The sequence below is a fragment of the Aquila chrysaetos genome, chromosome 1 (genome assembly GCF_900496995.4).
Source record: "Aquila chrysaetos chrysaetos chromosome 1, bAquChr1.4, whole genome shotgun sequence".
In the NCBI taxonomy this organism is placed as follows: Eukaryota; Metazoa; Chordata; class Aves; order Accipitriformes; family Accipitridae; genus Aquila; species Aquila chrysaetos.
Window position 1 is genome coordinate 70,917,643 of NC_044004.1, and position 24,605 is coordinate 70,942,247.

At 39.7% G+C, this 24,605-nt stretch overlaps 3 protein-coding genes across 8 annotated transcripts in view; 2 read left to right on the forward strand and 1 right to left on the reverse strand.

Annotated features, from left to right (window-relative positions):
* The window catches only part of CLGN (calmegin), a 31,905-nt gene extending 22,146 nt beyond the window's left edge, over nucleotides 1–9,759 (forward strand). The window contains exons 11-16 of one of the 2 annotated variants that reach the window (XM_030012954.2): nucleotides 66–281; nucleotides 1,815–1,934; nucleotides 2,116–2,257; nucleotides 4,146–4,223; nucleotides 6,853–6,956; nucleotides 8,670–9,759. In XM_030012954.2, coding sequence (XP_029868814.1) covers nucleotides 66–281; nucleotides 1,815–1,934; nucleotides 2,116–2,257; nucleotides 4,146–4,223; nucleotides 6,853–6,956; nucleotides 8,670–8,750 — 741 coding nt within the window. In that variant the 3' untranslated portion in view covers nucleotides 8,751–9,759. The remainder of the gene's footprint in view (nucleotides 1–65; nucleotides 282–1,814; nucleotides 1,935–2,115; nucleotides 2,258–4,145; nucleotides 4,224–6,852; nucleotides 6,957–8,669) is intronic. The other variant, XM_030013038.2, reaches the window with a different exon arrangement.
* A 1,927-nt stretch (nucleotides 9,760–11,686) lies between these two features.
* Nucleotides 11,687–23,906, reverse strand: SCOC (short coiled-coil protein). 5 transcript variants are annotated; one of them, XM_030013173.2, is made up of 4 exons: nucleotides 23,810–23,906; nucleotides 14,757–14,828; nucleotides 14,569–14,652; nucleotides 11,687–13,993 (listed from the first exon to the last, which is right to left on the reverse strand). In XM_030013173.2, the coding sequence occupies exons 1-4, from the start codon at nucleotides 23,871–23,873 to the stop codon at nucleotides 13,851–13,853; spliced, it is 363 nt and encodes a 120-aa protein (XP_029869033.1). In that variant the 5' UTR covers nucleotides 23,874–23,906; the 3' UTR covers nucleotides 11,687–13,850. The 5 variants fall into 5 exon arrangements, with proteins under 5 accessions (XP_029869033.1, XP_029869125.1, XP_040979632.1 ...); XM_030013265.2 differs by lacking the exon at nucleotides 23,810–23,906 and adding an exon at nucleotides 15,491–15,563; XM_041123698.1 differs by lacking the exon at nucleotides 23,810–23,906 and adding an exon at nucleotides 15,510–15,528 and having other exon boundaries at nucleotides 14,757–14,832.
* MAML3 (mastermind like transcriptional coactivator 3) overlaps nucleotides 15,779–24,605 on the forward strand; it is a 326,972-nt gene continuing 318,145 nt past the window's right edge. Inside the window, exon 1 of the mRNA XM_030012733.2 lies at nucleotides 15,779–16,497. The gene's annotated coding sequence lies outside the window, so the exon portion shown is untranslated. The remainder of the gene's footprint in view (nucleotides 16,498–24,605) is intronic.

Genomic DNA, 24,605 nt, shown 5'->3' on the forward strand with positions numbered 1-24,605 from the left:
TTTGTTTCACAGTTTGTTTTGTAGTGAGGTATAGGTAATGTGATTACATTTTTTTTCCTTAAAAGGGAATCTGGAGCCCTCGGAAAATACCTAACCCAGACTATTTTGAAGATCTTCACCCGTTTGAGATGACCACTGTCAGTGCTGTTGGTTTAGAACTCTGGTCCATGACATCTGATATCTACTTCGATAACTTCATTATATGTTCAGAAAAAGAAGTAGCAGATCGTTGGGCAGCAGATGGCTGGGGCTTGAAGAAACTGGTAGCAAGTGCTAATGAGGTATAAACTTCACTATGTTCTTGGTAGCCAAAAGTCGAGAGGAAGATGTGCTGTTGGAAGAATTTTCTGTCAGTTAATGCTGACAGAATATTAATTTGTCTGCAATTTATAGTCTTGCTGAGTAACTATGATAGGTTTTTTCTCATAGTTTGGCTTTTTACCTTTCCCAGATCAATATCCTCTTGAGATTAAAAGGGTACAACATTTTACGTAAACACCTAGCGAGAAATTGGCTTCACAGTTAATGAGTCTTCTGCTGTTCACGGTGATACCAGAAATTCAGTACCTGTCAGCAAATGGAAGCTGAGTTAGTTATACTGAAAGACCTCTTTTTTTTTTTTTTCTTTTTTCTTTTCACTTGTGGTTAACTCCATTATATATATTCTTTAGAAGTTTCCCTCTCATGAGGAATGGATAAATAGTCACGTGTTTTTTCTGTTTAATAATATTAGGCCTTTGGCTGTTTGGATGTATATTATGCAGCTCTGAAAATAGTGCATGTATGTTTATGGAGCTGCATCTGTTCCTCTGTTTCTATGTGTGCGTCCGCATTTTGCTTGCAAACTCCACTTGGCCAGCTGCCACAGTTTTTTCTAGATCTCTTTCCTATATTGTAGGATGAACTTGTCCTGACGTATGGGATCGTGAGCCCCTCTAGTGGCTGCCTTTACTGACTACAGTTTCTTTCTAACAGTCCTATATTTTCTTTGCTTGGCAGGCCTGCAGTTGTGGGAAAGAAATGGTGGGTTGGTGGCAAGTGTGGCCAATTCCTGACAGCTGCTGTTTGTCACACATGAGCAAGTAGCAACAGCATATCTGCCCATGCAATTAGGAAAGCCACCTCCTCCCACAACCTTGCCCTTTTCTGAAATGTTTGGGTTTATGTCTGGACCTGCATTTATACCTGTACACACAACAGCAAAAAATATTCCCTTGAGTCCCCTCACTCCAGTGTGCCTCTCAAACTTCCTACCTTAGTTGATGTATCCTTTCCAGAGGTCTTACTGGACCAGGCACTTGCCTACCTACCTCTACTGTATAAGTCAGAACTGGGCTGGGAGGACAGTCTACTCCCTGAATAACTGGCTGTCAAAGGAGAGAACGTGGTAGTACAGATAGGGCAAGACATTGCTCTTCAGGAGGCTGGCTGCTGCTCTGAGGTTCTTGATGCTTTGGGAGCTTTCAGCTGAGTTAGCGCAGTGTGGGGCAAAAATAGAGTAGCTGGGAAGGGTGTAAAGTGTGAGGTTGCCAACACTCAAAATGTCGCTTTACAAAATTGGGTAGTGGCCAGTCTAGTATGTTTGGAGTACCAGGTTTGTTCCTTCTTACCTGCTACTTATTTGCAGTCTGTCAAGTTGTTACTTTACTAGTATTGAAATGCAATATTGTTTTAGTCATTAAAAAGCAAAGGTAAGGAATGGTTTTCTTTGGGCAACATAAAGCTTAAAATATATACAGTACACTTTATAAACTTATTGAAGTGTTGAGAGGGTTGTAAATGCAAATTTTTTTTTTAAATTGTTTTTAATATAGCCCGGTATGTTCAGTCAACTGGTAACTGCTGCAGAAGACCATCCATGGCTCTGGGTTCTTTACATCTTGACTTTAGCTCTCCCTGTTGGTCTAGGTGTGTTGTTCTGCTGGCCAGCAAAGGTTAGAGAAATTTACTATATTTTTATTTGGTTTTATTCTTAATACTTTATTTGAAAACTCCTAGCATCTGTGCAACAATATGCACTTTTAATGTGCCATTGTTATTACTTAGCTTACAGTGGCTGTTGTGTTTAATTCTTAATTTGAGTTTAAATGTAAATTGATTTTTAATTTGTTGTAGAAAACAGATGAAGATATTGACTTCAAAAAACCTGATATATCTAAGCCAATTACAAAGGGAGAACTAAAACAAGAGAGAGAGGAGTTAGAAGATGATGAAATAGAATTAGAAGTAAAAGAAAATGAAGATACTGCTGAAGATGGTAAGATGAGCAAGCCACCTCACAGTTTGATTAAATATAAAGACATGAATAGGACTAGTTCGTGGTTTGCATTGCCAATAATTACAACCATTTATCTCATAATATGCAAAATCTGCCTTGCTCTGAGTCTTCCTTTTCTCTTTGACAACCTCTAGTGAGTGGCATTCCATGGCTAATAGCTCTTTGATAAACACAAGCAGAAAGTAAAGCGCTCAGTGTTTTTTCGCTTTCAAGAAATTAACGTGCTTCCAACAGTCTTTTTATGTTTGTAGGCAGTGATGCATATTTTCTCCCTTCTAAATATTTCATATATTGAACACATTTGAATGGTTCAGATATATGTACCTGAAGTGGTTGAAGTCCCATTCTTGTCTTTAAAACGTGTCTGGAATAGCTTTAAGTCTTTAACGTAAGTCTTTCTGCTTACTCCTCTGGGGGGGGGGCGGGGGATTGTACCTTGAACTATTCTGTTGGGCACTGATTTTAGTAACTCTTGTTAAAGCCTGAAAATACAGTAGACTTGAAATACTGAACTCTGCTGCTTCCTTTGTGTTGCTTTCTAGCAATGCATTGCATGCTTGCAGAGGTCTGTCCTGCTGCCCCAAGGGAGAAAGAGATCAGTGATTCAGCAGGTTGAGTTATAGTTTGGCATCCAAGGATAAAATCGTCTTGTGTTACTGCATCAAAGATTACTGGTACTATTGAACTATGGCTTTGATGTTCTGTTAGCATTTCCCTGAGTCTATAGCAATGAATAAAAAGCAAATCACCTAACTTACAGTGCATTATCTTGACTGCCATGAGAAAATCCTTAGCCTCAGACCTCTGCAAGATTCTGCATTTTATTTTACTGTTCCGTGGTAGGAACAAAGAAAATGACAAATGACTGGCATGGAAAGTTAGAAACCTAGCAGACATTCATGGTTGGTTTGTTTTTTTTCTCAGTACTGACATCACTTTGTATTACTGACTGAAACTTTGTGGGTTTTGTCTATCTCTGCACTATATTTGATGAGTGGTGATGGCTTCTGACTGTAAAAGTTCGCTCAGCATCAGATTGTCCCATACCAGTACTTACAGAATTGAGTACGTTGTTGGCACAATGCTTGCCACACCAAACTTAGTCCATCTGCCTTACCATTCGAGAGCCTTACCTAGCCATTTAATTATTTTAGTTATGCTATATGTATTTTTTACATTAGCATAAATTGTAGGTACAGCATTTCAGCATTGTATCTTCCTACACTTTCCTTTTGATCTTACTCTACTTGCTCTTTGCTCCTGAATTACAGAATTTTTCTTTTATCCAGTCTTGATGCGCATTATAGATATGTTCTGTACCTAATATGCTACTGTTGCAAGGCTGTCTTGAGATACCTGAATTCCAATATTCTTCTGTTAAGTCAGTCAGTTAATTTAGTTAATTACAACACATCACCTAATAAATAATATGTTAAAGTGTGTGTTTGAATGTTAGAAATAAGGTCCAGGCAATCGTAGAGGAAGACTGTTTAGTTCCCACAACTTTTTTAAAGAATTCCACGTGGAACAGCTGTTCATGATGTTTCAAAAGTAGGTTCCATTTTAGACCTTTACTTTGTTACTAAACTGAACACAGAGTAAAATTAACATAGCTAGCTTTTGTATGACTATTCCAAGGTTTTCAAGTAAATTCTGGGCTTCAGAGGGAAGGATTACGCTTTGCTGTCATATGACTTAGTGGTTTCTGTTTGAAGAAGAATTGCTTAGCTTCCCTTAGCTTCCTGCCACCTTTCACATTTGCAGGTTGAAATCTTCCCTTTTTTCCTATCACTCTTTTGCCTCTTCATATCTGAAAACATTAGAGAATTTGTCTTCTGCTTCCTTCTACTGATGCTTTTTGCTACAGAGAGAAGAGAAATGGAGGAGACAAAAAGAGAGCTTATAAAGGATACGAAGAAGATGGGAAGGGAGGCTCCTCCTTCAGGTACTGGGAAAGGGAAGTAATTTGGGCCAGGACTTGAAAATGGTCTCTACTTTCTGGCCGCTACCCCCACTCCCCCCCGCCCCACTTCATTGTTGGTGGTAGAACTTCAAGCTGGTGGATGCCAGCTTTCATCAGATACAGATGTGAGTTTCCTCTGAGATTTCTCAGTATGGTATCTGTAGTCATAAATATTTTCTACTACTCTCTTTGAATCCTGATAATTTTTACAGTTCCTTTATAGTCATTATCTGCTGCTTTGTTTTCTGGAGTTGAAGGTAATGGGGTTTGAGCTGTGGAATACTGATGACTTGAGATCCACATTTTATCATGGGGCCATTAAAAAAAGAAAAAGAAAAAAAAAAAAAAGAAAGAAAAAGGGTGGCACAATAGCAAATTTCAGAAACACTTGTAGATCTCTTTGGCTCCAGTGAGAATGAGTTGCTGGCAGAGTGCTTCTTGAAGGGCATTGTCCATGTGATTTACTGTTTTATTTTGCTCTATGGTAATTTTCGTGACATTGCTAAAGGATGATGTGTTCTTGACTTGTCCATCATCTGCTTTGTCTCCTTGCTTTCCTTGCCCTCTAGAAGAATATTCTGGGAAGTAAAAGAATATTGCCAAGAAATGGAATTTCAGGGGCACAGTCTGAACCTTATCTGTGAAGTTATACATGTATTTATATGAAATACTGTTTTAATTACCGTTAGACTAAATTAAAATTAATTATTCTAAATAGGATAGTTGTCCAGTTCTGGCTTTTACGAATTCTGATGTCTGAAGTTTTTTGGTTTGTTGAAATTAGTACTTATGGGAGGTGCTAGGTTTGCATTATTTAAAACTTCTAATCTCTTCATTAAAATATGAGCAAAGGCTTTGTGAATTATTGCAAAGCTCTTCTGTTAAGGGCTTACTTTTGGAAAAGAAATCTTTGTCTACCTCTGTCTTAAACTATGATATCAATTTTTTTGGTCCTATTTCTCCTTTTGATAATAATAGTAGAAAAATATTATTGTAGACATGTATCAGGTATATTTACAGATGGGAAAACTAATTTCTTAGAGCTTCACTGATTGTTATGAACTATTTGGCTCAATTTATAGCTATACTGTAGGCAAAGTTTTTTGGTACTCCTACAGAAGTCTCAAATATTTTAATAAATGATGGTTTTCTAGATTTTTCATCACCAAGAATCAGGAGAGTCACATCTTACATGTGACTACCATCTGACTTTATATGGTTACTTTTGTTTCAGCTTTACTGAGCTGAAACAGTAAGAATTAGGGGGGTGGGGGTTGGCTATTTGGTTTTGTGGGGTTTTTTTAACACAGAAGTACTGCTTATGAGATGTAGGCATGACCTGACAAGGATAGAGCTGAGCACTGCTTCATTACTGTTTTTAACTGAGCCACTGGCAGACTGTTAAGTTGTAAAATGCCATCTTATATCCTTTCTATCAGATTTAGGTATGATTTCTTGTTTACTCTTGATAGAAAGTATTGGAAAGGGTACTCAGTTTCTAGAAATTGTCACTTCAAGACCTCAGTTTGAAGTAAAGGAAGAGACTTGCCAAGCCCCACTAACTTTTCTTTGAATCATGCTGTGGTTGCTGACGTTTAGTTGTTACAATGAGCATGGATACCTTAAATGCAGAGGTGGGAGTGCCAGCTTGTAAGTACTGAAGCCCAAAGTGGAAATCAAAACAGTTGGGTGCCTGGCCTCTTTCACAAAGTATGAATAATACAGAGAGTTGGTTACCCTAGAAGGGCAACCTATATGCTGATCAGAGAGCAGCCTAGAATTCGCAATATTTGGTGCATGCACTGCTCTTTAGTGCAGTGACATGGCCTTAGTAAGAAAGTAGCAACTGCCTCTGTGTTGCTTAGCCTATAGTTTGTCCAGGGAATTCTGGAGCATAAAAAGGTACTTTTTTTTTTTTTTAACATTTCCCCACCCCCCTCCATTCCCTGTCAGTTCAAAGGTCTAACTGAATAATTTTATCCTAGTAGTGCAAGCTGGGCATAGTTTGAGTGAGGTGAGGGGAGTACAGCACTTTTCTGACTAGCTTCTGCATTGCAATAATGCATAAGAAAGGGGTGAGCGTAGAGCTGCTTATCCCTCAACCAAAACAGTATGCCAAAAGAATTCTCTGTTGAGAAGGGGAGTTCCCTTAGGATGTGGGTGTCCCCCATGGTGGGTGACTGATAACTACAATATTGTACTTTGCTATCTAAGTAAGAATTTAGTCAGATTTGGGATGCCCAAGTTGTCCTATTTTGGACTACGGTCCCAAAACTGTCTAATACAATCCTTGGATTTAAGGACTTCCCTAAAGGAAATGAGCTTAAGGTTGTCATTTTAATCGGTCACTTACAAGTCTGGAGAGAGTATGTGCTATTGTGAAGAGAGGCTAGGCTGAAGCTATTAAAATTTGTTATTAAATCTGACAGTGATCAATTTCTACTAATTCATGAGAATTCTACTCTGTATCGCAGAGATGTTTTTATGGGTTATTGTAAACAAGCAGTTCATTCTAAGACTGAAATTGGCTTCTTTTCCTTACTAGTGTGTCTGGATATAGTGCATTTTTAATATAGTTCTGTTTACAAAGTAAAATTAACTTCTTATGCAGAAGATGAAGGTGAAGGTGGTGAAGATATTGATGAAGAAGAAAACGAAGTTGCAGATGGAAGTCAAGAAGGTGATATGTCAAATAAATCTGGTTCAGAAGATGAGGTAAGTTTGGGGTTTTTTTCCCCCTATTTTCTCCTTGCCCTTGTCCAAGATCACACTTCTAACTCAGCCCGGTTACCTACAACAAGAGTTTTTCTTCTGTTGAGCCATAAAACAAATCATGAGGTGGAGATGTGTTTTTATTTGAGTTTGACACCTTAAATGCTCTGTATAGGTTCGTGAAACATGTCTCTTCCTGTGTAATTTTGGCTAGGAGGTGATATTTATTGTAAAATACAGGTACAGTATAGAAGTGATCATGCAGGTCTCTAAACCTGAAACGTTTTTACAGGAGTATAGTTTTTAGCAGGTTATTAAATGAATTGCAAGTGTTGAAAATTTGGATGCTGCAGTAGATGTCAATGTCTTTTTATGATGCTACTTAATTGATGGAACATGTGCTTCTAACCACATAGCCTTTCAGTGAGACCTTAAGCTTTCGGGGGTTTTTTGTGTTTTTTTTTAATTCCAAAATAAGGTTTTAAGCAAAATGACCATACTGGTTTTGAATTCAGCACCTGCAGTTTCATTTTTCTTGTGCAGATTAATCCAGTCACCAGATAATCTATAAAATGTTTTTCAGAAAATAACATTGTAGAATGGAATCTGTGTGTGCTTTTCTTGCTCATCAACTACTCGTTATCCTTTCATTTAGAAATTCTGGTATGTCTGAAATGCTTTAGATCCACCCACAGTATTTCTGTTGGTCATCTTGTGCTTGTCACTCCCTAAATGAGTCCCTTCCCAGATTAGAGGAGTTTAATGTAATGTTAAATCCTTTTCATATAAAACTCCTCTAGGAAACTGTACCTTGCATGAGGTTGCATTGTTTCAACACTGAAAATCTTCATTAATTACCCTTTATTCAGTACTTCCTCTTGTTCCTGTAAGATGGTTGGGTTTTTTCCTTGTACATTTACCTAGGAACACAGTATCTGATGAACCCTGTTAAGATCCATGTGACTCTTTGTGAAAGTAATAGTAAGATCGGAATGTGTGTATGCCATTACACAGTATCACAATGAGGTTATGGCTTGCTCTTCAGTGGGTATTTTCAGGGTGTACAAGTTTCTGTCATGAGTTAGCTAGTGACCTACTTGGGAGATGTCATGCACACCATGTCCTTACTCAGGTTGCGCCACACTCTGTCAGCTGTTACTTCTGAATGAGGTGTTTGCCATTAGGTGGTGTAGGAAAGTGAGGGAGCAATGCATTGTCTGAGAACGGAGTTCATGTTGGAAAGGTTTTTCATGCGCCTCTAAGTTAATCACTTTTAAACTGAGAAGAACACACCTGATTTAAGAACAGTTTGTTCTATTTGTAGATCTCCAAAGGCAGCAGTTAGATTGTTTTAAATGCTTCTTGCTTAAGAAGTGGAAATTAAAATTAGCATAAGATGCACTTTCAGGAAGTTGCTAAAATCATTAAAAAGTCATCGCTTTTAAACCAGTGAGGAAATGGGCAAACCCAAATTTCTGACATCAGTTTAGATGTACTATTCTATTCCTTCTAAACATATAAAGGAAAAGTCTTTTACCCACTTTATTTATTGTTAGATTAGTATTGTGGAAAAAAAAAAGTCCTATCGCTTAAGTGTTGCAGTTAGTGATAATGTGATTGGGGGGGTTGAGAGGAGGAATAAAGTAACATGCCAGTTTCAATAATTAAAATTCAGCATTAAAATTTTAAACCGATTTTTTTTTTTTTTTCCTTCAGATGAAAGAAGCTGATGAAAGCACAGGTTTTGGAGATGGTCCACTGAAATCAGTGCGCAAAAGAAGAGTACGAAAGGACTGAGTTACTTCCAGCTAGTATTTGTAGGTCTAGATAATAGTAACTTTTGGTATGCCACTTCAGTGGGCCTGACCATGCAAGTTCCCCGAGATTTGAAGGAAAAAGGAGGACTCATTGCTACTTAACCTCCTATTTTAATTCTCTAACCTCTTTTAACCTTCCCAAACTTCCTTGATTCCCTTTTTTAAGGAGAAATACTATCTGTGAGGAGTTAGCTGATGTTTCGAATTCAGAATAAAAGTGAAATTACAAGTTGGCCAACTAATTTTAAGGTGAAGGTTCTTAAGATTTGAAGATTTCTAGAAATTAGTATTAGTTGGATATAAACTTACTTTAAATATTTTTTAAAAACATGAATAAACTGTAATATTTTTGCAGCTCTAGCACAAAATTAGCTGTTTATACTTTTCAGCTAAAAGAGGATGATAGTATAGATGTAGCATCTATAGCAGTTCATATTGCTATGAGAAAAGGGTTTTTTTCTGTGCAGAGCTAAATGCAATAATTGTTTTTGTATGATGATTTAGTGCTAGTGACAATTTTTATTGTAAATTATTTATTTTAGTTGATCTTGCTACATGGGTGGTCACCTGTTCACTTTAGACATTGGTTACAGTAATTTATTTTTAAGAGATATTTTAAAATAGAATACTCATAGAACAAGTGGTAATTGATGTGACTTGTTTTACTTTTGAATGCAGATACCAAATCTGCAGAAGTGATATACAGATGATTTTTTCAAACTTTTATAGTTCTCATGTTCCAAGCCAGAGTGGTATAACCTCTGTTTGTAAAATACTTGCTAAGTGTACATTGCCTCCTAAAAATATTTAATAATTCTTGCTTAACATGAAATTTATTAATATAGATAAGAATTTTTGATGGATTAAGTTTTTTACAGATGTGAGTAACTGGGCATTCTCATAATATAGTTTAAATAAACTGCATATTGTAAAAGAAACTTTGTTTTGTTAAAGTTCAGCTGTATATTAAAATAAACAATAAAACTGCATTCACCGGAAACCTCTTGTTGCTTGGCAGCTGCCTATAATATTAATAGGATGTAAAATGCTAGCAAAAAGTCATACATTACAAACAAGTAGACATACATTAATTCATAAGGAACCTAACAGATTTCCTTGTGCCTGGCAAGAATTTAGTTCACTTCAAAAAGAAATATTTTCACAACAAATTGAGTCAGCAAAGATTCCATGGAAGTCTCTAAGAAATGAATGCTTAATTAACCTTGATGAAGCAGCCAGTGTCTTCAAGTGCTTGTGTTGAAGTCTTCAGAAGTTAATTATATTGGACTCTATTTTGTGTGAACTACATGGAAAGGCCTCTGTTTTTTTGTTTGGTTTGGGGCGGGGGGGGGGGGGGGGGGGGGGGGGGGGGGGGGGGGGGGGGGTGTGTTTAAAGTTAAATGGAAGTTCCCTGCTCTTTATTTAGGGTCTGCATGCAAAAGGTAAGAAGTGAAGACTCCACATTCCTCCTCCTGCCTGTGACTTCTCAGCACTAGATAAAAATTGTCACAAATGCGGTATCCTGCTAGTAACAGCTACTGAGAGCTGTCAGAGCATTTCAGCACTTCTTTTGAATGAATCTTGTCTGAGTCTGGTAAAAGTCCTTTGGAATTTTTACAGCATTTGGGTGTGGTTTGGGGGTTAGTTTTTGTTTGTTTGTTTGTTTGTTGGGGCAGGGCGGGGAGTGGTTTCGTTTTGTTTGGTGTGATAATAGTTACTCCAGGGATTGGTCACCCTACAGGGGATGCTAGTCTTCCCTTACAGTTTTGAACTTAAGGTTCCCATAAAGTCTTGATTAATGCCCCATCAATATCTTGGCTTGTACCTCACTTCAGTAAATAAGGAGCTGTTTATTATGGGTAAAATGGTCTTGTGAGGCCATGACTCAAGGGTGCTGTTTGCAGTAATAGTGACTCGTAAGGCCTGTCTCACTTTAATACTGACTTAATGACTTCAGTTGCCTGGAACCTGGAGATAGAAAACATCCTTCTGCACATCAGCTTACTTGGATCTAGTCTTATGCTAGTAATTAGGGGAGAAATATCAGAGCTTTGGGGATTTGAGGCTCTAGATCTAGAAAGCCAGGCAAAAGGGGAACCCCCCTCCACTAACACTTGTAACACTGTGATTTCACCTGCAGTTCAGGTGTGTAGTCCATCTCTATTTGAATGGGTATTATTTCAGGAAAAATACTTGATCTTGCTATCATGGCTGCTTGAAAGTGCTTTGAAATTAACAAACAAGTGATAATCATGTTCCAGGATGCCTTGCTATTAAAACTGTCAGTCATCTTTGGAACTCCACAAGTATCAGACCTCTGCAGCTTGCACTCCCACTGGCTACATTGTAGCCTGGTAAAAGTGGTCTTACTGAGGACACCAAGTCCCAGACTGAGAATTTTCTACATTCACGGAAGGCTAAGTAGGACCGAAGCCTTTTTCTTTAATTAGAGCTGAAGCTACTCCTCAGCTAGCTTCTACCTTCATGAAGGTATGATGAAGTAATAATTCTGGTTTCTGTCTAATGTAAAGCTCATTCATTACCTGTGTAGGAAAAGGTAAAATCTCTTCTATTCTAACTTGGCTTGAAGTTCTCCCACGTGGGGAGGTGCAAGTTTTAGCTTTGACAACACTGGACATAGTCTACCAATCTTTTTCCTTTAGCCAGAACAGAAAAATATACAGAAATGTAAGATTCATGGGTGAAAATACCAAATGAGTCAGGAACAGGAAGCTTGCTGAAAATAGATTAATTAACCCAGGTTTAGTCTTAATACTTGCTAATTACATCTCATCTTTCAGACACTTCAGCTATGTAGAAACAACTAAGATGATGGCAAACCCTACTGCTTTTCTGCCTTTTGACTACAGATAGTTATGAGAAGTGTTAGGGTTTATAAATGTTAAACCAAACTAATAGAGACAAATCAAAAGTTTTTATTTAGTGTAAAGTCAGAAATACAACATCTTTAAAATGTTCATAAGTTAAATGAAGGCCACAGTAGTGGAATGTAAAATGCTATATAGATGAAATGACTACTATATACACACCGATGGATAAAATATCACTATCCAATCTTACAATACAAACCCATGATTTTAAGATTACTTGATCTTGGGGAAATTGCTGAAGTCTAACAAGCGCATGCTCTGTTACCACTTGATCTCCTACAGTGCAGATGGAGATGTGCAGTGACGTGGCTTTAAAGCCAGGATGGCTGTAATGCAATGCAATCAATTTTTAAGTCAAGTGCTTGGGTGTGATTGTTCTTTTTTTAATGCTCAAACCCTGGACTAACCACGTGATCTACTCTACTTGCTAGCAATTCCTGGATGAATTTAGAGTTCCAGTTGGGCAATAAAGTGAGAGATTAGTCCATAGAAGATTAAAAGTAATTTCAGATGTTTACAGGATCCCATGACACAAATGGTATCAGCCATTTGTGCCTTGGTGGGTAAAACTTTACCAGGTTTCTTGACTCAGACTTGTAAACAGCCCTCAAGACCAAACTATTAGTGCTTTGTTTGCAATCATTTGACTTTGCTGACACTCTGGTGAGTGCTGTACAGCCATCTTAAATGGGGAGAAATGGGAGACCTCCCCTTTGGGAGAGGGGAACCTCACAATGTCAGCTTACGCTTGACACAGCAGTGCTTAGCTGCCAAGAAACTTGGGGATTTATTCTACTATTGCATCCACTCATTCAGTTTCTGCAGCTTTATTTTGTAGAATGCATCACAGCAAGGTTGAAATAGATCCTTGAACTGGTGGTTTCCTTTTGTTAAAAGGTAATGTACAATGGCTTTGTTACTGAAGAGACAGACCTCAGTTCTAGGTAACAACCATAAATAAGTCTGCAATGTTGCTGTATGGCAATATGAAATAGATGCAACTGAGTACTGCTAAAACTTACAGTGTTTTTTGCATTTCAGCTTCTGCTCTCCCTTAATACTGATCATGCTAGGCATGCCTGCCGCCTCTACGGGAAGTACTCAGACCCATCATCTGGGCTGAGCTCCTTTACAAAACCTGCTAACAAACAGCCAAGCCAGTAAAAAACAGGGCACCTTGATGCTAGGCATTGCTCAGAGCAGCACAGATTTGAGAGGCAAAAGCCACCTTTGTTCCACTGCCTTAGATGTTTTTGAGCAGTGCCTCAAGAGGTACTTCACAAACTCGGGCTCTGGGGCAGGAACGCAGTTGCTCTAAGGCCTGAAGCAAAGACAAGTTTGGCACTTCAGGAGGGAAGTAAAAAGTGGCAAGGAAAGACTTGTTCTCAGTTCCTCACTGCAGATTGTTCCCAACGAGCATGAGGAACACTGTTGACCTGTTTGTGTAAAGCTTATTACTCAGGTTTTTATTTAACTCTTCATCATACAACTGGAAAACTTCGGGAAGATCATACATCATGATGCTGTGCCTGATCATTCTTTGAGGAAACAGGAAAGTGAAAATGGTTTGATGTGTACACCTTGCAAACTACACACACTCTGATACTGCATCAATTTGGTATTTCCCTGATGTAAGTTGCTTATCCTTGTTCCTCTTCCCTTACCCTCCCCCTTCCCAAAAAATCTTAAGTGTTTTTCTGTATGCAAGCCCTACAAATAATGTCATACTGTTATTACTTCATAGAAATTCTTAACTGATTTATAGGTTTTTGTTTAAAGTTGATGCAATTAGACTTTGAATATTTTCATCAAACGAGGTTTCAACACAATATTATAACTATTATTTTGCTAGTCAAGAACGCTACCCTAAGACCTCAAAGAGTGCCAACAGACTTTTGTTTAACCTGACAAACTGAATCCAATTTTTAACAAGATATGCTTATTTTTAAAACAAATATGAAAGTTTAGTAAGTCTCTACACTACATTTGCACATTGCTTAATCTTAACAATACACAAACTTATGTCTCCTGCTCATGATAATGTTCTTAATTCTGTTTATCATCAAAGTTTATAATCTTCAGGTATCCAGTAAAGCCACAAACCTAAGGTATTTTAGCTCATGTAGCCTATGCCAATTAAACCAAAAAAAGACAGCAGCAATACAATGACATCATCTGAGAGTCGACCCTTACTTCCTTTTGCTTTTTGTGTCAGTTGTTTGGAAAACACTAGACGCTGACATCAGATTTTCTATATACTGTCCAAGAACTTGGTTTTCTGATTTCAGTTTCAAGTTTTCTTCCTTAACAGCATCTACTCGTGCTGAGAGATCTGCAAAGATAATATTACAAGAAAAATATCAGACACTACTGCATACAATAATGAAAATGTTTTATGTGCCTACATCAAACTATTGACACTTTTAATGTGGGAAACATTGCCATAAGGTATTACCTTACAAAACACCATGTTACTCACAAGTTTTATCTAAAGCCCATTATTCCTATATTATTTGGTAGTACAGTATTTTGACAAACTTGTTACACAAATATACTGTCAGTCTGTATCTTTATTCTTTTAATTTTTTAATTAAACTATTGCAAACTAGACTATTTGGAAACAAAAGTTCAGCAATGAACAGACTCAAAGATGTATGTCAACTGATGAGCCTGGGAAAGTGAACCATATCGTTCCTTCTGCTTGATGTGTTATGAGAGTCGAGCAAACATTATGTTGCATAAAGAGGGAAAAAAAAATAGTTCTGAGACCTTGCTTATGTACCTTCAACTGTATAAGTGACATACTTCTGGACACTTTGACTAAGGTAGGGCAGAACAGTTACGTTCTCTTCTTTTGCTTATTCCTGTGTGCTTGTAAAAAAAAATCAGATGTGTCAAGCTGCTAACCTTCAAGTGTGTGCTGCAGTTCCAAAACTTGGTTAATAAGCCGCGTTTTCTCTTCTAATTCCACCTGATTCTCAGCCTCTACAGCTGCAATAAATCATATGAGTTTTAATGCAACCTCTGTAATGGTTGGAAATTATATTAAGTAGAAGAAAATAACAATGATGAACAAGAACATTAAGAACTTATACCATCCATGTCTGCATTCATCATTGTAGAATGGGCTCTTTCCGCTTTTGAAGAGAGAATTCCTGAGCGATGCTCTGCTCAAAGAAAAAAAAAAAAAAGAGAGAGAGAACACCGAGGTGACTGTTAATGTAACTGCCTTTACATTTGGATTTTAGATGCGTTTTTCTAACCGGTGCTGAAAAGCCAGCACGCATGCCTAAGGCAGAAGAACGTCTTTCAACGTTCTTTCATTATTTTTCCTGGAGTCTCGTGCGGTACGTAAATATGCTTCTCCAAGCAACTATGCTTCAGTTTACAAAAATAACCGACCTGGGTTCCTCTCCGGTGCATAAACTAACCCCGTGCGCTTCACCGACGCGCTTGCCGCCTTCTCGGCACCGATCTTTCTGGAACCGGCCGTTAAAAGAAACGCAGCAGCAGACGGGCCCCCTTCATTGTCCGCCCCCTCTCGCCGTTATCGCGGACACCGGGCCTGCGGGGCGCAGCGACGCGCGCCTTCGCCGCGGCTCCCCCTCCACCTCACGCCGCATCCCCCGCCGCCGCGTCCCTGCCCTTCGCCGCAAGACGGAACGGCCGAACGGCCGCGCCACAGGGGCGCCCGACCCGCCGCCGGGGGCGGGGGACCGGCGGCGCCGCAGAGGGGCTCCCACCCAGGACCCTCCGCCAGCTCCGCGGCCTACGGCACCCTCCCTGCAAGAAGCCGCCCAGGCCCGGCCGCCACGCCCCGCCTCCTCACCTGCCGCCGCCACCGCCTCCTCCTCCTCCTCCTCCTCCCTGCGGGCTGCGCCCCGGCCCCGGCCCCGGCCCCGGCCCGCCCGCAGCCGTCCGCCTCCCCGCCGCGCCTGCGCCGCCTCCCCAGCGGCCGGCCCTGCGCGCGCACAGGGCGGTGCCCGCCCTAGCCACTGGGGTGCTCGGCAGCAAGTGGAGGGCGGTGCCGGGGCTGGAGGAGGCCCGCCCCCCCCCCTCCCCTCCGCTTGCTCACAGGCGGTGCCCGCCCGGCGGCGGTTGGCGCGGGCGGGGCGGGTGTGAGGGGACGCGGCGCGAGGGAGCCCTCCCGCGTCCCCGCTCTCCTCACGGGGTTACGCGGCCCTTCCCCGGTAAATCCCGGTGGGCTGTAGGTGAAATGATGGAAGTAACTAGTCAGTACGGGATTAAGTTAGCATCGACGTTTTCCTGACGAATCCTTTTTGCGCTGACGTACTGGTGGAGGCGGTCAGAGCGGCGGTCCTCGACCCGTGGTTGGTCGGTCGCTCTGCGTTGCGTCGAGGAGAAGTTAGGAGAAGGCGGGTGTTCTCCAGTGTGGGAGTCCTTCGGGTTTGGGCAGGCTGGCAAAGCCTGAGGAAACTTGGAGAAAAACGAGTGTGCGGGTGGCTGCAGCTCACCCCCGGACTGCTTCCAGTCTGGCAGATCGAATAAGTCTTCTGCACGGCAGTGTCCAGGTTAAGAAACCTGGGATTTAGCTCCTGGCTTCTGGATCTTAACAGCGTTAGAGATCACATCCCACGGAAACCTGAGTAACTTCGCATAGTTGCTCTCATCTAGCCAGCTCCAAACCAACGCTCCCGTTTCTGTGTCCTTTCCCTGTGGGGGAATGACCCTTGCAGAACGTGCTGCACAGGGTGCTCCTTTTGGACCTCGTAGGACAGCCCCATGAGCCACAGTAAAGACAACGTGCAGGACCCGAGCTACTTTTGGTGGCTTCACTGAAGTGACTGCACTGCATAACCTCCAGTGTCTTTACAGGTACTATGTAGCTTGAGCCGTATCTTGCAGTGACATATATCCATATCATAGCCCTACGTTGCAGGAATATATCTAGTTATAAATAAATAATTTGTTGCTGTGTAGATATCCAGGAAGATAAAGGCATTTGGGAAGTGTGCCCTCTACTGTATTTTTTCAATACAACACAGAAAGTATGTATTTCTAATACATAATATCTTCTGGGTGCCTCCACAATATTATTAACATTGTGTTAATAACTTTTTTAACCTCACAGTCACATAAATTCAGATTAGGCTGAATGCTGTTCAAGTTATGAAAACATTTTAATTAGAGTCCTGCACTCTGTTTGTACTGGAAAATGAGTCTGTTTTCAGTTCCATTGGCTAGTTTACTTAAAAGTATATAATCTTCCCTACAAAAGGCATTTTGAACCCAGTAATCCGCCTTAATCCCCACAAGCAGTCCTCTCAGGCGGTGGCTGGGCTTTAGGAGCTTGTTAGTAACTCTCTTTGATTGCCATTTTTAAATTCACAGGTGCTTCTCACCCTGTTGTGATATTGCTTGCTGCACTTGCTATGTGGCAAGCCTGGCAATCAACAGGTTCTCGTCATTCTTTCTAGCAAGATGGTCTCCAGCACTTTGATTAACAGGGAAAAAATATGGCCCGAGTCTGCAGGTGGATACAGATGGATGGAGAGCTCGCTTACCTGGCAAAGAACTTCCTGTGTTTTATACTGTAAGGGGGGGGGGGGGGAATATTGCAGGCTAATCTTGGGGAAATGCACCTCTGCTGCAGAAATTCCGCTTTGCTCGCTGCATTACACTTGCAGTTTATTGTCTAAACCGTTCCAAAATGAGCAAAGTGGGGAAATCCTAGACATTAAATTATGGGACAGAATGGAAACCAGACATATTAGCTTCTGTGCTGTTGTAGCCAAATCAGAGTAGTAATTCCAAGAGTTGCTGGTTTACCTACTGTTTCCATTTTGGTACATATACTGTTGAGGGTTCACTCTGCTTTGCATGGTTGTAGTTTCTGACTGTAGTATTTTCTTTTGATTCTTACCTCTGATGTTTGCGCTTGAGCACCAGGCTGAAACTCCTTTTCAGAAGTTAATCTGTGTGAGAGGTTTTTTGGTTTTCCTTTAGAGAAAATCGTCTTTATCTGAGCCTCCTGTTAGCATTGCAGAGGGGCTGTCAGCAGAGAACAGATGGTGTCTTTAGTCTACATAGTACTGCCTTAGGTTTGTACCTCAGTATGCTCAGACATATAGGATCTCACACAATGCATCTTCCTACTCTAAGTACTTAATATCAATCCCTTTACCCTAGTGTCTGAGATATTGTGCAGCTGGCCCGTGCTCCTGGGCCCCAACATTTAGAAACTCTTTTTCTGTGTGACCTGGCTATGTCCCAACTCCTTATCATGGCAAGATCCATGCATGTTACTTCTTTTCTTCCCCTGTCCTTCATCCCCTGATTTCCAAGGAAAGTATAGCTAAGTGCTGAGCCAGCAGGGAGCAACCCTGCTGTGCACAGCCCTGGTGTCCACACTCCAGGGACCAAGACTACTGGATTGATGCTGCTGGGTGCAAATTCCACAGAGAGAATGCCTAGCTCCTCTTGCTTTCCCTCAAAAAGGTTTGCCTTCCTAACCCTCCCTCTATTTTCCAGGACAAAGAAGTCAACCCCAGGATTCTAAATATCTGATGCATTACCGGATTTAAACAAACAAAAACCCAAACCCAACACACCACAGAAAAAAAAAAGCCCACAGCCCAAAGTATTTTTTATGCGAAATCAACCAAAACAGAAGCTTAGCATATCACGTGACTTACCCATTTGTTGTTCAAATTCCTTACCTCACCTGTCTTGCATTGGGTAATACATCATCAATGAAATTTGTTGTGCACTTTAAATTTGAAGCTTTGGGGATTTAGAGTACATCCCAAACAATAAGTTTCCTTTTATAATGCAGAATGTGTCCTAGGGAAGACTTACCTATGCATGTATGTAGAGTAACCAAATGGTACTTTGCATTTTAGGGGTGTGCTTGGTGTCCCCTTTGGCTGGAGGTGGCCAATTCAAGCCCTTGTATACAATTCTCGCTTTTATCAGCCTGTAGTATTTTGTTAACTCTTGTGTTAGAAAGTGTCATTTCTTTGTTCTGTAAGTTGTTGGCGTAGCAAGTCTTGTCTGGGGACTGTTTCCGGGGGAGAACCTGGAACAATCTTTCTGAAGACTGGCTTCTGTTTGACTGGGATCTGGCAACATTTGCTTCTTTGTGGTTTCCCCACTCACTGGGAGGGGCAAAATTAATGGGGTAAATACTAATTACATGTAAGTGTGAGCAAATTGGTCAACTTCCCTATGTGGCTGTTTACTTTGAGTCTTTGGAATATGCAGCACAAGGCTGAGAGACTGGGCACAACCTGTGTTCACAGAGCTTTTTTTCTTAGTTTTGTTTACAAACTTAATGTTCTCTACTTTAGAGAACATATACCTTATCAAGAAAATTAAATCATATTCTCAAATGCTGGAAATTGATTGTTTACTTCTGTGGAGCAGCATAACAACATACTAATAGCCACTCTGCAGTCTAAAAGAAGAAATAAGATGATTCTCTTTATTACTGGAAATACTTGAACACTGCCCTAAGTAGTGATCCACTGTTTTGTTTATTTAACTATTTTTACATTACACACTAGATGACTTGCTTCAGGTAAGTGACTGAAGAGTTATAAAGAGAGCTCGTAATATTTAGCAATGTGTCAGAGCTCCTGAAGTCAAAACTGACTTGGATGTAACTAAGAACAGGTGCTATTCCCTTCCTTTCTTACTAATTCATTTTATGTTTTCTAAGGCATTTGGTTAAAGCAGAGGAGGCACTCATAATATTGTCATCTATGTTCAATTTTTAGGAACAACAAGTTTCACTTCACAAATGCAATTATCTATACTTACTTGTATCCAAAGTTCCAGTTAAGCTTTCTTAAAACTAGCTGACATTGCTGGCAAAAGGAATCAATTTATTCAGTTTCACTGAAAGAGCATTTTTTGCTTAAAGTAGCAACAATCTCCCTAGGATATAAAGCATCATTAACAGTTTACCTGAATGCATACATGTGTACAGTTACAAAACTACAGGAGAGAATTTTATTGCTCTGGACTCAGATTCTGAGTCATTGCTGCTAATGACAAACTTTTTCAGACGTTTTATTTCTAAAACTCTGGTGTATATCCTGTTTTTTTCCATGGTACACAGTGCAAACCAACAAGCCTGTCACTTCCTTTTTGGCAACCTTACAGGCACTACAGGCGCCTGCGTAAGCTGTCTGATGACAGAGGCTTCACTGTTCACCACTAGAATAGAAATGTATTCTCCTTTTCACTAACAGAAGAAGGTATTGTACAACTTTGAGATGAGTTTGCTATTTGAACTGTACTATTTTCTCCTTTAACTAATTATTGCCACAAAGAAAAAGACAAAAAGGAATACAAATGCCTTAGTTCTTTTTCCTTGCCATACTAACTCGCAAGATCCTTTACATCAAATCATCATTTTGTTTCTCTGCGGAAATGACAGACAGACTCTGAGAACTTTTTTTCCAAGTAATGTTGCTTTACACCAGAATTCTCTGCAATCCTTGTTACTCTTTCTCAGTAACCTCAAAAGGCTTTTGTAGCCTTGTGCACATCCTTGTGCAAACTTACAATTACAGACTTCTGTCAAATGGAGAATCTGAGTAGTTCTTAGTTTGCGCTTTTCCAACTACATCAAATTGTACATAATGAGCAGCCATTTAGGCTCACATTGGTCTAACTGTTGTCTGTGTCCTTGCTTATTGTGCGTGTTTTGGTAGTGCCTTGTGTCCTGAATGAGAATGGCACCTCATATGACGTAACCTGTGAGCATACAGTTGGAAAAAAAAATCCAGCCTCTTTAGAAGGTCTACAAAAAGAAAGCCTGAGAAAGTCATATTTTCTCTTTAACCCTGGAGAGGCCAGCCTTCTAATGTAACTGTGTCCTATCTTTTGCAAGGTTGTCCATGAGTGTAAATGTTCTCATTTCTACTCTGACCCCACAAAAATGCATTTTTAAATAGACTGAGCAACTGCACTCTTTGCAGCTTTAGGCTGTGAATACCAACATATATGACCTAATGTTGGCCTGTTAACAGTTTGCTCCTCCTTGTAATCATCAGCTATAGGTTTGCCACCAAATTTTGTGGAAGAACTTTGTAACGAGGTTCCGTAAAGCTTTGCTGGTAACTTAATGAGATTAAAAACTGTTTTGCCTTCTGTAAGTTAGGCCTAAACATTAAGAAGTTTGTATCTGCTTTTTAAAAGGAGAGGTTTACGTGAGAAATGTAGCTCTTAATGTTGGCTTTCTGGAAAGCGTATTTGAAAAAAGAGAATTTCTAGGTTGTTTACAATGGAGAAAGAGAGCCTTGATTTACTTATAGAGCATTAATCAGAAGAACAATACAGAAATTTTTGCAGCTTTGGGCATCATCTCACTGTTTTATTTTTTCTTTCATTTCCTCTGTGTTTTTGTTTGAGTAGGAAATTTTTTGAGGGAATTTTATCAAGTGCTATGAGTCTTTAAATGAAAAGGTGTTTCTTTCATTAAAGGTGAAAATATTTTCACAAATGCTGTTAATGAATGCTTTCCTTGATTTCATACACTTTTGATATTGCTATTAAAAAATTATTGAGAAGTTTCTATCTTGCTACCATTTTGTGTTCATCTTCATTTACATGGAAGTGATTTATTTTTAATACCTGTGTACTTAATAGATAGAGAAACGCTGCTGTTTTGAAAGAGCAGTAGCTATTAAATATTCATGCACTGCATTCAGTTAATCAGGCTCAGTAACCCCTGTTGCTTTGCCACAATGGCTTTTCACTGTACTAAAGAAACTTTGATACGAAGACTGTATTCTGATTATGCTTCAGATTGTACATACATAGCATGTTGTTCTACTTGTCTGTTTAGTATATTTTCCAGTACATTTTAAGAAATGGGGGGAAAGCCTTATGCAATTACAAACGTACTAGAGTTCATTAAAACCAGTGCATCTTTGTGATCCTACTTAAAATTTAATTATGGAACACTTGCTTCTAAAACATCAGGTCATCCTTGGGCAAAGTCCGCTTATGATCTACATATTGCAAGTCCAGTTTCCTTATTCCTTGCTTGAACTTGCTGTTGTCCATCCTAAGGAATCTTTTTCTCTCTCACCATGTAAAATTTGTCTTTTATCCTCCCTGCCCTTCTGGAATTAATGTTCTTCTCCAGCCTTACAGTTACAGCTGTAAGGCCCATTCTGTTTGTTAGCTTCTGTGCTCCAGAGTTACTGTAATTAGTCTTAACTTCAAATGGGAGAGGTGAGGAAGACTGTTTCCTACAAAGTATATGATAGTCTCTTCCTCTTACAGGTTAGGAATTTTCTTATACCTTTCTCTCTAGCCTCCAGGTGTTGCCCTCTGGCAGAAGAAATGGACCAGGGTTATCATGTTCACCATGAATCTTACTCTATTCTCCCTCTATGCCTTCAAGCTAAAATCTTGCCTGAAAATGTCACTTATTTTCCGTTACTCTGAATTTCTCTCTCTGCTTCTGAGTGACTGTCCCCACCTCTTCATGACTGGGGGAAGAGCTCTGAAATTGGTAACAGATCTTGCATAAAGAAACCTTTTTTTATGGTCCTCTTTGTGTTGTGAACATGAGCTTTCTCTGACCTTGGGTGTGTTACTGCAGTCAAGAGTCTAGTAAATTTGAAGTGCTCAGTTTCTGAGGTGCAGTAGACTCTTATTTGCACTGTTGCTGAGCAGCTACTTTTGTATCAGTGACATCTGTCACGGCTTGATATCGGTGAGTATATTTTGGTATCTAGTGTCAGTTGGTGCTTGAATGAGAGAGTTTTTAACTTTGTGCCTCTGTTTCCTCAAGTGTATTAATGTTTTTCCAAGCTGAAAGGGTGCTGAGGTTAGAGTAGTAGAGGAGGCTAGTGGGTGTTTGCCTTCTAAAGAAAGTGACTTGACGTCTTCTGAAAGACTAAGCAAGCAATATGGCAAACACACCCATCTGTGAGACAGGGCAGATTCAAACCCATCCAGTATTATGGAGTCATCCCTAACTCAGCTACTTCTGGATGCTTTGCAAAGACTAGACAATCTTGCCACTGCGTGCCGCCCCTCATCTGTTCTTGCCATGTTATCAGCTGTGCAGCAAGTCATGAAACAGTGTCATAGGATACCTTTTCCTCACTGTTCTACACCTTGCTACAGGGAAAGAGCGAGATTCGCTGTCAGCAGAACCCTTCATTACTGCACAACTTGTACCAAGGTCTGCCAATTTTTCTTCTTGTGAATACTTCGGTTCAACCATATCTTGATGTCATTAGGCTATATGCTGTATAAACAAAGTGCATTCAGACATCCAGTTCAGCACCATCACACTAATAGGTAATTGCTAGAAAATTGTGTTCTAAAAATAAGATCAACTCCGTGGTATTTTTTATACAGGAAGTAAAGATAGCATGTACAATAACATTCTTTACACTAAAAAAAAGGGGGGGAGGGGCGGGAATAGGACTTGTATTATTCATTAATAAGCAATCCAGATTCCTAGCTAGTGTAAATTAGCACAGCTCTATGGCAGCCGTGCTGACATGATCACGTTGATACTCTGGCCACACCTTTCTAAATAATTTATTATCAATTCATATTAACTCACTTCATTTTTCCAGTGTGTAGAACTATCCTACTTCCCATTCCAAATAATTTCTTTCCATAAGCTACAAGGCGGGGCAGGGGGAGGCAGTCTTTGTTTTTGTAGTTTCTTTTTAAACAATTAAAAGCTTAATAGTGGGGATTTAAATGGATCAGCTTATTTCCATTACCAATTAATTTGCATCACTTCTTGTGAGCTCTCACTAGAGTGTGTCAAAGAGATTATTGTTCCATATTCAGGAGGAAAGGCCAGCATTATCGGTGTTTTCTTTGATAGTAATAATCTACCGAGTTAACATTACTGTAACTTTTTCTTTCTGAACAGTAAAAGGCTATATGTGCTCATATGATGAATGTATATTACCATATGCTATTATGTGAAAACTGTGGTAGCCTCCATACCCACAGAATCTCAATTCTTAACTAATCACAAGGCTTATTCAACTATACAACTAGAAAAGTTTACTTGAGGGCATTTGCTAAAAATACATTGTAGCTGGTAGTTAGGATCTACAGATTTGTATGCTCATCCAGTATTACTATTCAGCCCATGGAATTTGTATTGTATCCACAGATTACTGTAATTTCTTACCTGAATCATCTGCCAAAGAAATGTTGGTGAAAGTGCTATCCTCTGCATCCAAAGGTAACTCCATTTTGCTTTCTTTATTCAAAGTTTTTGAGACGTGCATTAAGCATGGCAGTTGTCAGCCATTTTTTCAGTGTGCACGTGACTTCTCTGGTTAAATCTTTAATGACTCCAACAAACAGGTGTTATCACATACTGTTGGCAACTACACCCATCTTACTCTGTGTGGTATCTCATGTGAACCTTGAGCTCTTTTCCGGAAATTGTTAAGCTAGAAGGTGTCTGAGTTCTAACTGCTTCGTCAGATACGTGCTGAGCAAACACTGTTATTGCAGGCTCTTTCTGTGAAAGAACTGTATGTTCACCCTAGCTGGCTTTTTGTTGTTGTTGTTCTTCGTTTTCTCTAGGGCTGCGTATGGGGTTTTGTTGGAGGTTTTTTTGATAGAGAAAAGAGAGAAAGTAACTTGAAGTGTTCAAAAAAATGTTACTTGCAGTCCAAGCAAATGCAATGGACAGATTTGAGAGCAGCAAATTTAAAATGTAATCTTCAAATACTTACGAATGTAATTTTACTTACATGAACAGTTGCATCAAAACCAATCAGGTAATGTGAACAAGTGAAGTTATTTAAGTAAGCGTGTGACGTTCTGTGATAGTAAACAGGAGGAAGGAAGAAAAATTGAGTTCAGAGAAAACCTCACTTTAGTCGTCTTGGTTTGCTTCTTAAAGAAAACTGAACATAATTTGGACATATAAACTAGTAATTCACCTCAAACTACTTACCTCTTTAGAAACAGCT